Below are 12,231 nucleotides of genomic sequence, written 5' to 3' on the forward strand. Positions count from 1 at the left end.
TCGAGCCGTACTTGATCCTCTTCAGAGCATCATGAACAAACACAAAAAGAAATCACTTTAAAAAGATAAAAATAAGCTAATTACAATTTATTGATAAGAAAAAAAACCGAAATGGAGCATTTAAAGCGTAGGAATAAATAATCAAAAAGTCGAGGTCAAAGTCGAACATGATAAGTCAAAGATATAAGTAAAAAATTTTTGTACAATAGCTTTGATTCATGAATGAAACGATAGATATTAAGTTCTCGAGTTAGAAATTACGATTTAGGAGCTCGAAATCTGTATTACCGTATGAAAAGAGAAGATTTGACTGATATCAAAACGCATAAGACGTCGTCAGAAAGCTTAGTTAATTACCAACATATCGAATGGTATTCGTGCGCAGCGTGGCGTGTAACGTAATTTGTGTGTGTGGCTGTCAAATCTATCAGAACGCACCGCTTGTATACACACACGGCAATGCGTCTTGCTTTGCGCGAAGGAATCGTATATATTCCGCCCTCAATCCGATTCGCATTCGACTTCCGATTTCGGTATTTTCGCGCAACGAGAAAATTGATGTCGCGCGGTGGCGCGCGGCGGCGTGTCCCGCAGATTTACCGTAACGCAATCGCCGTGATCGTTGTAATTGAAGTGGGTTATCCATCTTACATTTGTCGCGCGATGAAATATACTTTATTACGACGGGGACGTGATAAGAGAGGGAAAGCGGGAGGGAGGAGATGGACCGCCGCGTGCAACCGATCGCAATCGGACCTATAAAGTACGTGACACACGACACAATGCGATACGACTGGGAGAAACGGTATTCCGCCGCTTCTGGTGTGTGCGCACCAACGTTTTCTATATCCTCCCGACGACAGGTGGATCACGGAGGAGCATCTCCGACAATCTGGACGGACGGACGGGACGGACGGACGGGGAAATGGGTTGGGAATTGATTTATCGAGACGATACATCAATTCTTTTAGCGTATATATATTACGGCGCGCTCGACCGCCGTCGAATGCGAGAAATCAATTATTATGGAGTGCGCGCCGCGGCTCCCTAAGATGCTTCCATTTTTCCGGTGTTGGCCTCTCCCCGCAAAGTTCCTTTTCTCCTTCTTTCGCTCTTATATTTTTTTTATACACCGAACTTTGGCGAAACTTTATTATCAACTTTTGTTATCAAAGTTCCCAACTCATCTTGCGACTGGCGATGCGATAAATCTTAAAAAGATAATAAACAGTAATTTCTTGAAAACGAGTGGCTGCTTCTCTCTCTCTCTCTCTCTCTCTCTCTCTCTGGAAATTCCCATGCGGGGGAGAAAAGTCTCGAGGGTATTTTTTTCCGTGCGGGACTTAAATATTTGCGGAGCGTGAGCCGAATTCCGCCGAATAATCCGCGACGGAAGAATTGCCAAAAATTTGATATTCGTCACCGCCGTCGCGCGTCGCCGCTGGATGCAAGCTCGGGCTCGGTTCGTTCGACAGTTGGATATTATGCGCGAAACGCATATCAACACCGTATCTAGAAATGTGCGCGCTGGTCGTTCGGCCAGAATCCGCGAACATTGGGGATTTATCGGGATCGTACTGGCACACGCACAATAGACCGGAATTATGAAAGACCCGGCCCCGAAAGTTTTGATAGGCTCTTTCTTCCCGTGTCGGAGATGGATTTAGGTTTCCAAAACTAAAGTTTTTCATTGTTCCATCGCAATCCTCACGAGCCCCCCTTTTATACCGCCCGACAATGGACTCTATCCTGTCCTGTGTTATTGTATGCATCTTTTTTCGCATTAATACGCCGGTCAAAGCATAAAGTTCACGCAGAAAACTGACAATCGGAAAGTTATCCGCGTAGAGTTTATGTCCTACTTCTAACATGTAAGAATCATCTAAATGAAACATGGACTAGCTGTTCGAGTAAAGTGTAATTTTATACGGCATAAAAATATGTACATTAAATATACGTACCACATTATTACAGTGCTGTATATGTATTAGGCATTCTCTTGTCGACGTAGCAATAACCTAAATCTATGTTTTATTTGGACGACCCTTATATTATTTTTTAACTAGATACATTTGTAGTTTTCCTTCGATGGAAATAAGTCGAGTGCAAATTAAATATTTAAAATTTTCATGTATAATCGATAATTTGAATAATTCATAAAAGTAAGACGCTTCTAGGGAGGGGTAATCTGAATCTCAAAATATGAGTCACGTATTTATATATATTAATACAATATACGAAGCAGCGAGATGACTTTTCTTGACATCCTCGCCTAGGAAAAATAAATTCTGAAAAGAGGTTTTAATGCAGATTCAAAGGACATGAATTTTCGATAATTCATACGAATTACGTTCCACGGATACGCATATATTTATCCGTTAATAATTTATGCGTTGTCTTCCGCGCGGCGAAAGTTTCGGAATTGAAAAGTTGACGCGTCTGGGGGGGGGAGGGAGGGAGGGCCGCCGTCGCCTTACGAAGTGCATCTTCATTTGCGTATCGGAAGTACGATCGCGAGGGAGTCAAAAGAAATCGCGGAATTGTTTTTCATCCGCGAACTAGCGAATAATTAATTGTCCCGAGTTTCTTGAAATACGCTTCTCCCGCGAGGGAAGTAGCTCTCGCGCCGGGTTTCTTTCCCTCCGCGCAATAGCGACGGAGAAAAATCAAGGCGGAAGAACAGGAACAATCAATTACCTCCGAGACGAGTCCCAATAAGAAAGTTGTTTTCTCTCCTCGCGATAGGAGAAACTTAATATGCCCCGCATGCATTCGTCCGCGCGCGACCGAATTAAGTCCGCGGCGACGTTCGCTTAAGTACGGCCTCCGGAAAGTGATTAAAGGCGCGCCGCTTGCGCGAAAGCTTTTTCGAAGCTTTTAATCTAATTCCTGGCAGAAGCCAGGTAAAAACGGTACAAATGCGAGTGCCGTTCTTCCCGCACAGATCGATATCTCCGGCGCGCGCGGCGGCCGTCTCACCGCGGGCCGCGCGCGCACACACACCTGTAGGGGCCTGTAAATTTTCGTGTAAAATGTATCTCGCGTATCGAAAATTTCAAACGAATTTGCCGCAGAATGCAATGACGCGAATTGCGCTAATTGGATACAAGTCGTCGATTGCTTTTTCCGCGCGTCGAATTTTTCGAGCGCAAAAACAGCGCAAATAAAAACCACGGAAGCGACAGGTCATTTTTGCATTTAATTGCTGGCTCATTCCCTTATCTCACAGTGGCAAATTGGCGATGGGGGTTTGTCGGCGGTAAATTGATTGTGTCCTATAGGCGGGTTGTTGAGCATATAGTGCAGCACCAGGAGAATGTGCGCGAACGCGCGTATCCACGAGGAAGCGAGAAAGGGTGGTACGAGTGTGCAACGTTATTGTTCATCCTTCATTTCTCCACTGTAACTCTCGGCGCGCTGGCTCGCGTTACCGTGTTTCCCCTCGTCGTGTATTTAGCGTTAAACGCGGGACTCTCGGCGTTATCGAGCGCGTTCCAGCAGCGCGATAGACCGATAAAGCCTGGAGTCGCGCGCCGGAGCGCAGCGAGAAGATATGACACCCCACATTTATCCCGCTGCCAGAAAGAGAACCGAACGAGGCACTTCTCTTCCCCTGTGAAACTGAGGCTGTGAAACTGAGAGGTGCGTTATTCTTATACGAGAGGGAGACGTATCTCGCGGATAAACCACGAATAAATGGCGCTTCATCGCCGCTGGAGTGTAACGCCGATGAAAAATAAGGGGGGCCCGGTAAACTACTTCGAAAATTAACGTCGCAGCGCACCGAAAGATAACCGCAATTCGCTGCAACGTGACAAATACATTACCGCTCGCGGGCGTGAGCGTGTAAACGTGTGTGCGGGGGCAAGTATACACGCACAATACCGGGGGCGGAACGAATCGACCCGGGCGAATGCAAACTGTGGCAATTATTCGAACCGCAGCTGCGCGGAAACTTTCCCGTAACAGATCGCGCAACGATTAATAATCTATATTAATTACTGCAAAATGCAGATATGCAATTCGAAGACGATAAAATCTCCCTCTCCCTGTCGCGCGCCGCGTCTTCGACCGCTAATTAGTCTGGGAGAATTATGCCGCTCGGCGCGCAACGTTCCGCAACGGGGGAGGGAAAGGAGTAATAATTTCCGCGTGTCCGGCTATCGCGAGCGGCTCCGAAAAATCGCGCCCGCTTTCTTTTCTCCGAGGATTAAAGATTGCGGGTTGGAAGTTCGAATTCAATCGCGACAAAGCGGACTACGATCAAAGTTATCCGATCGAAATCTACTCTCCAGCTCGCAATCTTTAATCTTTACTGCGTAATTTGATGGGGATTTAAATGATTCGGAGAAATATTCGTTTCCTTATCACAGCCTGTTCGCTTCTATTCGTCAGAGACACGATGTGTCCCTATAATATGCGATTCTGCAATGTGGAATGGAAATATTCAAGGAACTAATACTCAGACTTCAAGAAACTAATATCACTCACCGAACGTTGTTGAAGAAGCGGCGATTGCACATTTTTTCCTCGTTCGACATGATCCTACGACACTCTGCGACGTTCCTCTCGCCGCCAATGTGTTTCATCGGCCAAATTATCCTGAAGGGCGACGACCCGGCAGGATACCGACCTGAAACAACGTTAGATCACAATAACTGATTAACTGACGCTCTAAATTCTCTAAACATCGCACGTTAGGTTTATTCGACATTACCTGCATCCGACGGGCATCGATCCGACGGGTGTCGTTACCGATCGTGACTGGTTTTATTCGTCGACCGCAGAGAATTTGTAGTCGATGTCGATACGTCGTAGGTATCCCTGCAACATACTGACTTGACGACTTTCCGAACGGAAAGATTCGAGAAGCTGTTCAAGACAGACACTCACCGAACGCCGTAGATGCCGTAGAAGATGCCGTGATCGCGTACCTTCTCCTTATCCAACATGGCGGCCCCACGGCGCGTCGCGACTTTCTTCTACGCAACAACGATGCGTTGTGCGGGCGAATTATTCCAATGAACGACGATCCGGGCGGGATATCGATCACAAATAACAGAAACACCGTTTGATCACTATCCCCGATTAACCGACGTACTGAAATGATCGCCCTTTAGATTTATTCGGCACTCTCGGCCCACCCGGCTTTCCGGACGAGCGGCGATCCGACGGGTATTGATTCGATGAATGTCGATCCGACGGATTGTCGTCGGTGCCGATCGCGAAAATCGAACCACCACTTTCGGCGCACCGCAACGATGAACGATATCGTTTCTGATGAACTTATCCCGGCATGAATTTATCGGCACTCCCGATTGATTCGCGGATGAATTGCGATCGATATCGCTCGCGACTCGCGACATTACTATAGGTACACTACTACAAAGTTCAACCATAGACTTGGTATAGCTCGCGCGCATGCGCCACTTTAATCATATAGGCTACGCGTATGCAAGGGTGCGTTCAAAAATTACGCCTAGGCAACCTAGGGCTAGTTTCACCAACGTCGATTAACTGTAACCTTCGATTAAACTCACTCTTCATCTCTTTCTAACTGTCCCCCTAGAAAGAGACGAAGAGTGAGTTTAATCGAAGGTTACAGTTAATCGGAGATGGTGAAACCGGCCCCTAGGCAATTCTAAAGCCCGGTCTACATAGGCCGCAGGCCGCAGTTCGCAAAACGCAAGACACACGCACAGTCTACATGTCAATCTAACCTCTTTGTGTATAGAGGTATAAAGATTGACATGTAGACTGTGCGTGTGTCTTGCGTTTTGCGAACTGCGGCCTACGTAGACCGGGCTTAAAGGCCATTGCACGTAACAAAGATTTAGCCATAATCGTAAGGCCGTAAGAAAATAAACCAATCACAGTCGATTATTCTCCTCGCGCTCGAAGAATAATCGAGTGTGATTGCCTGATTGGTCTATTTTCTTATGGCCTTACGATTACGGCTAAAATTTTGTTACGTGCAATGGCCTTAATGATAATGATAGTATACGTGACGTAAACTGTAGCTTAGAGTTACCTAGGTTGAATTTTTGAACGCAGCCCAGATGTTAGAAACAGAGTGCAATGTTTTTCGAATGTTTAAACTCTTTTTTTTTACTTATTCGACACTGGAAAGCTGTCACACGATCTAAATTTATATCTCTTTTGTTTTTCTAAATTCTTTCTTCGTGTGCTTACAGTGAATCGGAACACGCAGTCTTTCTGGGATAAGAATAATCTCCCGTGAAATCTACAAGATATGTCTTTATAAAATAACGTAAAAATCTTTAAAATATTGTTATATTTTTCGAGCAGCTTTAAATAAAAATCAATTACGTCGTGCCGTAAAATGTACGTACCTACCGATAAATATTTTTGAAATTATTAATACTCGATAATAATAAATCATAAAATGAATATTACATTATAAACTAATTTTAATAAATTATAAAATGGATATTTTATTATAAATTAATTATACATAAAATTTTTAACGAATAAGTGTCTAAATATAGATATTAAATTGCCGTCATTAAAATTATGGGTATATAAAATTATTGACATATCGATTTATCAAGCAGTTCTTAGCTCCCGTTTCTAAATACATTTATAAATTATTAAAATGTATTACCGAAATTGTACGTGTCTAAAACCGATCTCGGAGAAGACGTCTTAAAAATATTTTTAAAGAATGTCTCGACGATGTCATAAATTGGGACGTAGGATATTTTAAAGGCGTTAGACGGACGTCTTGAAAATTTTTAAACGACTTTTAGACTTATTTAGAAACACTCTAGACTTTAAAAGCTATAATATTCCCTAAATGTTCTTTGAACTGTCATATTAAAAATAATATATCGTATACTCATGACGTAGAGCGTTGTCTTATATAAGATGATGAAGATAAATTATTGCACAATTTTTTAGTACATATTGTAAGATAAAGTCCCGTTGCTAGGCCGTTTCTCGGTGCAGAGCACCCGGTATTATAGCGTTCGCATCACGTTAGCGTCGCGCGTCGCGGTTACTTGCCGATCATTGGTCGCCGATCTGTTACTAGCGCCGGCGTCTGCGTTATGTGTTACTACGCGCTCTTCCATAGGCTCGTGCGTGTCTCCACTGTGTCCACTGTCCAGTGGAGTCCAGTCCTGCGACTCCTGCGAGTAGTGCGAGTCCGTTATCGGTCGTAAGGAGTGGTTATAGCGAAACTTTACCGTCAGACTTCCTCGTGAGACAGGTGAGATTTCGAGCTACTACCAAGTCGTTGAGTTAAGTCGAGTCGAGGCAAGTTCCCGGTCTTTGTCGGTCACCCGACTGTACCGTCACTTCCGCGTTGTTTAATTGCCGTTTGTTGTGCGCGGTCGGTCGCAGGCAATAGCCCAGCGTACGCTGTGTACGCGATATCCGAAATGTGTGTGAGCAGCGTGAGTTATCTCCTTTTTACACGAGGTTTGGCTTCAGGCATCGACGTACCCTTTTTCTTCTGCTCTCATTCTCTCCTGACATATTTCCTGACATTATACGAGAGGTCTGTGGTAATTGCCAATACCACAGACGTGGTCTCGACTCGTTCTATATGTCAATGATATTCGGGTCGCGAGTCTCCTGACAATAATTCCCTTACAATATTTATGATATCATGATGCGCGTACATATCTCTAAAATTCTAACGGCCGTCGACGTAACAGTTTTGTTAAACGTGATTAAGGCTGCGTTCGCTTTGGGCGCTTTCGTGCTGAAAGCGTCAGTTTATCTTTATTGCTCATTACATGTTGAAAAAAGATGGAGTGATGCTTTCAGCACGAAAGCGTCCAAAGCGAACGCAGCCTAAATTGTGGGGAAAAAATAGTATCATATTAATATTGTGATCACCTCGGGTATTTATCTCAGATAAAGCACGAAAAACGTCGACCCTATGCGATATGAAATTTGCTACCTATAGCTTTTCAGGCTTTTATGACGCGGAGAATTCCTGGTCGACCTCCTGATCCCCTCGTCTCTCATGTGTGGTTTTGAAAGTAATCTTGAAAATTATTTATGTCTAGATTTTCTTAACTCATTTTCTTGACAGTTTCAGCCGTTTGTAAAATACCCGTGGTGTTACCATATTGCTATAAATTACCAAATACTGCGTAAAAAAATCCAGACATGTTAGTATATCCTTTAATTGATAATTTTAAGATCACTTTCTTTCTACGCCTTTTGCAATGTAGCATTAATACAGGATTATGTTAAAAAGCATGCGCGGTGTTATCTCAAGAATTGCGCATTTGCAATTTGAATACCTTTCACGGAAGTTCTCTCCACATCATCGTAGCATTCTCTAACCAACATCATCCCTTGAAACATTTTCTTAATGCAGTTTATAGGAGAGTTCCGTATAACTTTACGAGGTAACGCGGGTTATAGATGCGTATTATCATATTGAGCCTTTCAAAATCGTCTTACAACATCCGTCTAAGACATTTTTCTTTCAAATCACGTGAAAAAAAAAAAAAGAGGAAAGAAATGTCCCGAGGAATATCGAGACGAATATTGGGTCGACTTGTACAGGATTTTTCGCGACGATTTTCAAGTTCCTCGCATTGTGAGCGTTCGTGCAACGATAGCGTCGCGCGTGACTTCCAAAGTCACATGGTGGAACGGTTGAATTGCAAATGTCATAACGCGACGCACTTGTTATTTGCAGCATCGACGAGGACGGCCCGTGGAACGCGACGAAGGAGATCATAACGCCGACCAACGACACGTTCTACACCGTCGAGAACCTGAGGCCGTTCACGGTGTACAGCTTCCGAGTGGCGGCGATAAATGCTTTAGGACGCAGCAAGCCCAGCCAGGCGTCCTACTACATGGTGACCCTCCGCGAAAGTAAGTTTCGCGACTTAGTGATTTTCTCTCTTTTCTATCTCGTTCCTCTTCCTCGTTTCTATCAAATAATTGAAGCGCTTTTATCTATTTAGCGGGACATGCATTCAGTGAATCGTTATTCCTTCTCAGGAATCAAACGAGAATAAAAGATATAAATTGAAGTTTTAAAGAGGAAGTTTATAAGAGGATTGTGTGTCTGTACACATTGCAAAATTTAATATAAATATAATCATGTTATACAGAATTTATTAGCATTTGATACTCTGACAGAATACGAGGTGTGACAACAAAGTTCCGAGAATAATTTTGTCTCTGCCAAAGTAGCAACGCTGTAAACTATTACGTTCCACATCGCTGTGTAGCTTCAACCCCTCTCTACCTGCACGAAGGGTAAACATCGTCAATTGTTTCAGTCATTGTACAAATTGGTTTGCGTAAAGACATATTTGAGTTTTGTATTACGAGAAAAATGGGGCGCAATTTAAAGCAGAGTTGTGATAAAATTTTTGGTGAAATATATGGCGAATCGTTAATGGTTATTTATGAAAAGTTGACCAGAATTTGTGGAATTGAGACCGTGTCGAAACCATGAAGATGCTGAGCGTCCAGCGCGTCCTTTTACGACTTTTTAACTTCAAAATCGACCACAACGTTGGAGCGCTCTCTGTATTCACCTGATTTGTCTACTTGTAACTTTTTTTTATTTTCTCGACTAAAAGGGGTCGTAAAAGAAATACATTTTCAGTCAGTTTCTGGAATTCAGAGTAATATAATGCAGATATTAAAACAGGACGTGAGTACCACAAATATTACAATCAATGGCTGCCACACTTGCTAGAATACATGTGTACAGTCTTTTAAAAGACTACCTTGAAGGCGATAGCCTCACATCTGTTTAATTTTCAAAATAAAATTTTACAATGAATTCTCGAAACTTGTCACACCTCGTATATTTACATATATCTGCAGTTTCGATGAAACGGTAACATATTATAAATATCTATGCATTTAATTAATTATTATAAATACTTAATTAATTATTATGAACGTTTGTTATATTGTTATAATTTATGATACACATGTATGCTATAAAAATATTAATTTATTGACATATTAATGATGAATCACTAAATGTTATAAACAATGTACGGGGGAATTGCAACGATGGTGATGACACTGATTTCTCGGTGAATCGAAAACAGGCCGTTCCGGTTAAGTTATGCTTTAGAGTTTCGTGTTGCTTATCTATTATCAATATATCGGAAAAATTGGTAAAAGACTATTAAGATGTATTGACGCTATATAGAACTTACCTCTGAATCGAACTAACGCAAGGCTTTCTCCACTTCTTTTTGTTTTCCTCCTTCCCCTCTCCCCCCTCTCTCTCTCTCTCTCTCTCTCCTAGAAGCGTCGTAACAGTAAAGTTTCCCGGTGAGGACCAATATCGGCTTTAGGATATCCTCTCGTCGCAAGCGTACATCTGCGCTTCAAACCGATTCAATCGTCCAAATTACATCTCCCGCAGGCCATCAAAACGAAGTTTGTCGACCACGATGACGCTGAGTGGCGTTATGCTAAATTAAATGGTTGACACCCTCCGGTCGTTAGCGCCCTGGGGGCGGGGGGAGGGCACAAAGCGTTTCACGGTGACGCGCGGAAGAAGAAAGTGACGAGACTCCGAGTCGAAAAGAGGAAAGTCCGTGAGAAAGAAAACGGCGGCGGGGTGGAGGGGACGGGAGAGGATTGAGAGCGTGGCACGACCAGTTCTTGGCATCCGGAGAGGCGAGAAGAACCGTCCAGGACGGCTAACTAAAGAGGCGCTAATTGCAGCCGACAGCCGGGAGCGTGCAAGCAGGCTCAAGTCGAGCCTATTCTTTTCCTTTTGTTTCCTAATTCGTCCCTTCTCTAGTTTCTCCGTCTCTTCCTCTTTCTACATTTCTCTGATCCTTTCTTTCGTCATTGTCGTCGTCGTCCTCGACGTCATTCTTCCGCACGCTATGAAATAGGTTGAGCGGGTCGAGTCTTGCGCTAAAGCCAGGCCAACCCTATAAATTCCGTCGAGCGCGGCCGCGCAGGAAGATGGCCAGCAATGTGTATAGCCATATATACGCGCCACGGACGACAAAGTTTGCAAGTGCGAGGACCATCTCTCCGTTCCACGCTCTCAACCCTTTTCGACCTGGATTCCCGCGCGTCGCTGATCGCAGGCCCCAATTATCGGGTTACTCGCGCGCGCGCGCGCGCGCGTACACGAGAAGGGCCAACTCGCGGTCCAACGGGAATTAGGTGGCTCGTGGAATGTAACTATCGTAGATGGAATCCCGGTTTATTTTTAACGGATAAACGAGCAAATGCGTGAGCACTGATTTCGCGTCTGTTACAGTAGGTACGCTGATATTTTTTCTCGACGTTTTTTGTGCGCAGCTCTCCTGTTTTCTGCGTTGATCATTCGTAAAGTATCTACAAAATGTTATAGAACCAGAATAATTTACGCTTAAAGATTTCATGATATTTACACACGTTATACGTAGAAGGATAAATGTTTAGCAAATTTAATATTTACTAGATTTGGTTAATGTTTAGCTGATATCTTGTTGCTTATTAAAACGTTGAGATATCTGTATATTGATCATTACGCGATGTTTATTATATTATTAATATTGTACTAATATTAGTAGCTGTAATAATATTATACTATAATAGTGGCATTATACTAAATATTTAAAAATATTCATTTAATTTATATTTGTATAAATTTATATAAATTATTATAATTAATCACATTTAATAATGTAATTAATAGTTTATTTAGAGACTGGAAAGAGAAAATTTGACATTCTTCGCACACTCACTCATGCTTGCACATATACATATTCTTCTTAATTATTTACACATTAATTTATTGTATATTATAGCGGAGAGGGCGATAACATATTACATTACATTATTAACCACATAATATGATATTAATAACATGCTAATTAAGTTTTAAATTGAATGTATCGATTGCCAAATATTTTGGACATCGGTCCCTGAGTTTGCTATTGCAACAAGTTTCAGTGTCACATTTCTTCCCGTGTCACAACCTACCTAAATTAACATTTGTACCGTTAAGTATACCGGACCGAGGATATTTCTGCCCGTGAAAATATATTGCTTTCACCGCGCATTCTCTTCGTAGATCAACAATTCTATTTTATACTCGTGTCCCGAATCCCGATTCTGTTTCCGAGACGTTTCGCATCAAAAATTGGAACGCGACGCCACATGGCACCAGATTTCGCGAGCGGACAGTGTGTGTGTGTGTGTGTGTGTGTGTGTGCGCGCGTGTGTGTGTAAAATCGACGCTTATTAGATACACACGAT

At 42.9% G+C, this 12,231-nt stretch overlaps 1 protein-coding gene across 6 annotated transcripts in view; it reads left to right on the forward strand.

Moving 5' to 3' along the window:
• LOC139771745 (putative receptor-type tyrosine-protein phosphatase mosPTP-1) overlaps window positions 1–12,231 on the forward strand; it is a 266,144-nt gene that overhangs the window by 223,273 nt on the left and 30,640 nt on the right. For all 6 annotated transcript variants that reach the window (XM_071704777.1, XM_071704740.1, XM_071704785.1 and 3 more), the window contains one exon: window positions 8,684–8,865. In XM_071704777.1, the coding sequence (XP_071560878.1) occupies window positions 8,684–8,865 (182 nt within the window). The remainder of the gene's footprint in view (window positions 1–8,683; window positions 8,866–12,231) is intronic.

The sequence above is a fragment of the Temnothorax nylanderi genome, unplaced genomic scaffold (assembly GCF_030848795.1).
Source record: "Temnothorax nylanderi isolate EJ_2023f unplaced genomic scaffold, tnyl_v1.0 TNYL_tig0003_pilon, whole genome shotgun sequence".
NCBI lineage: Eukaryota > Metazoa > Arthropoda > Insecta > Hymenoptera > Formicidae > Temnothorax > Temnothorax nylanderi.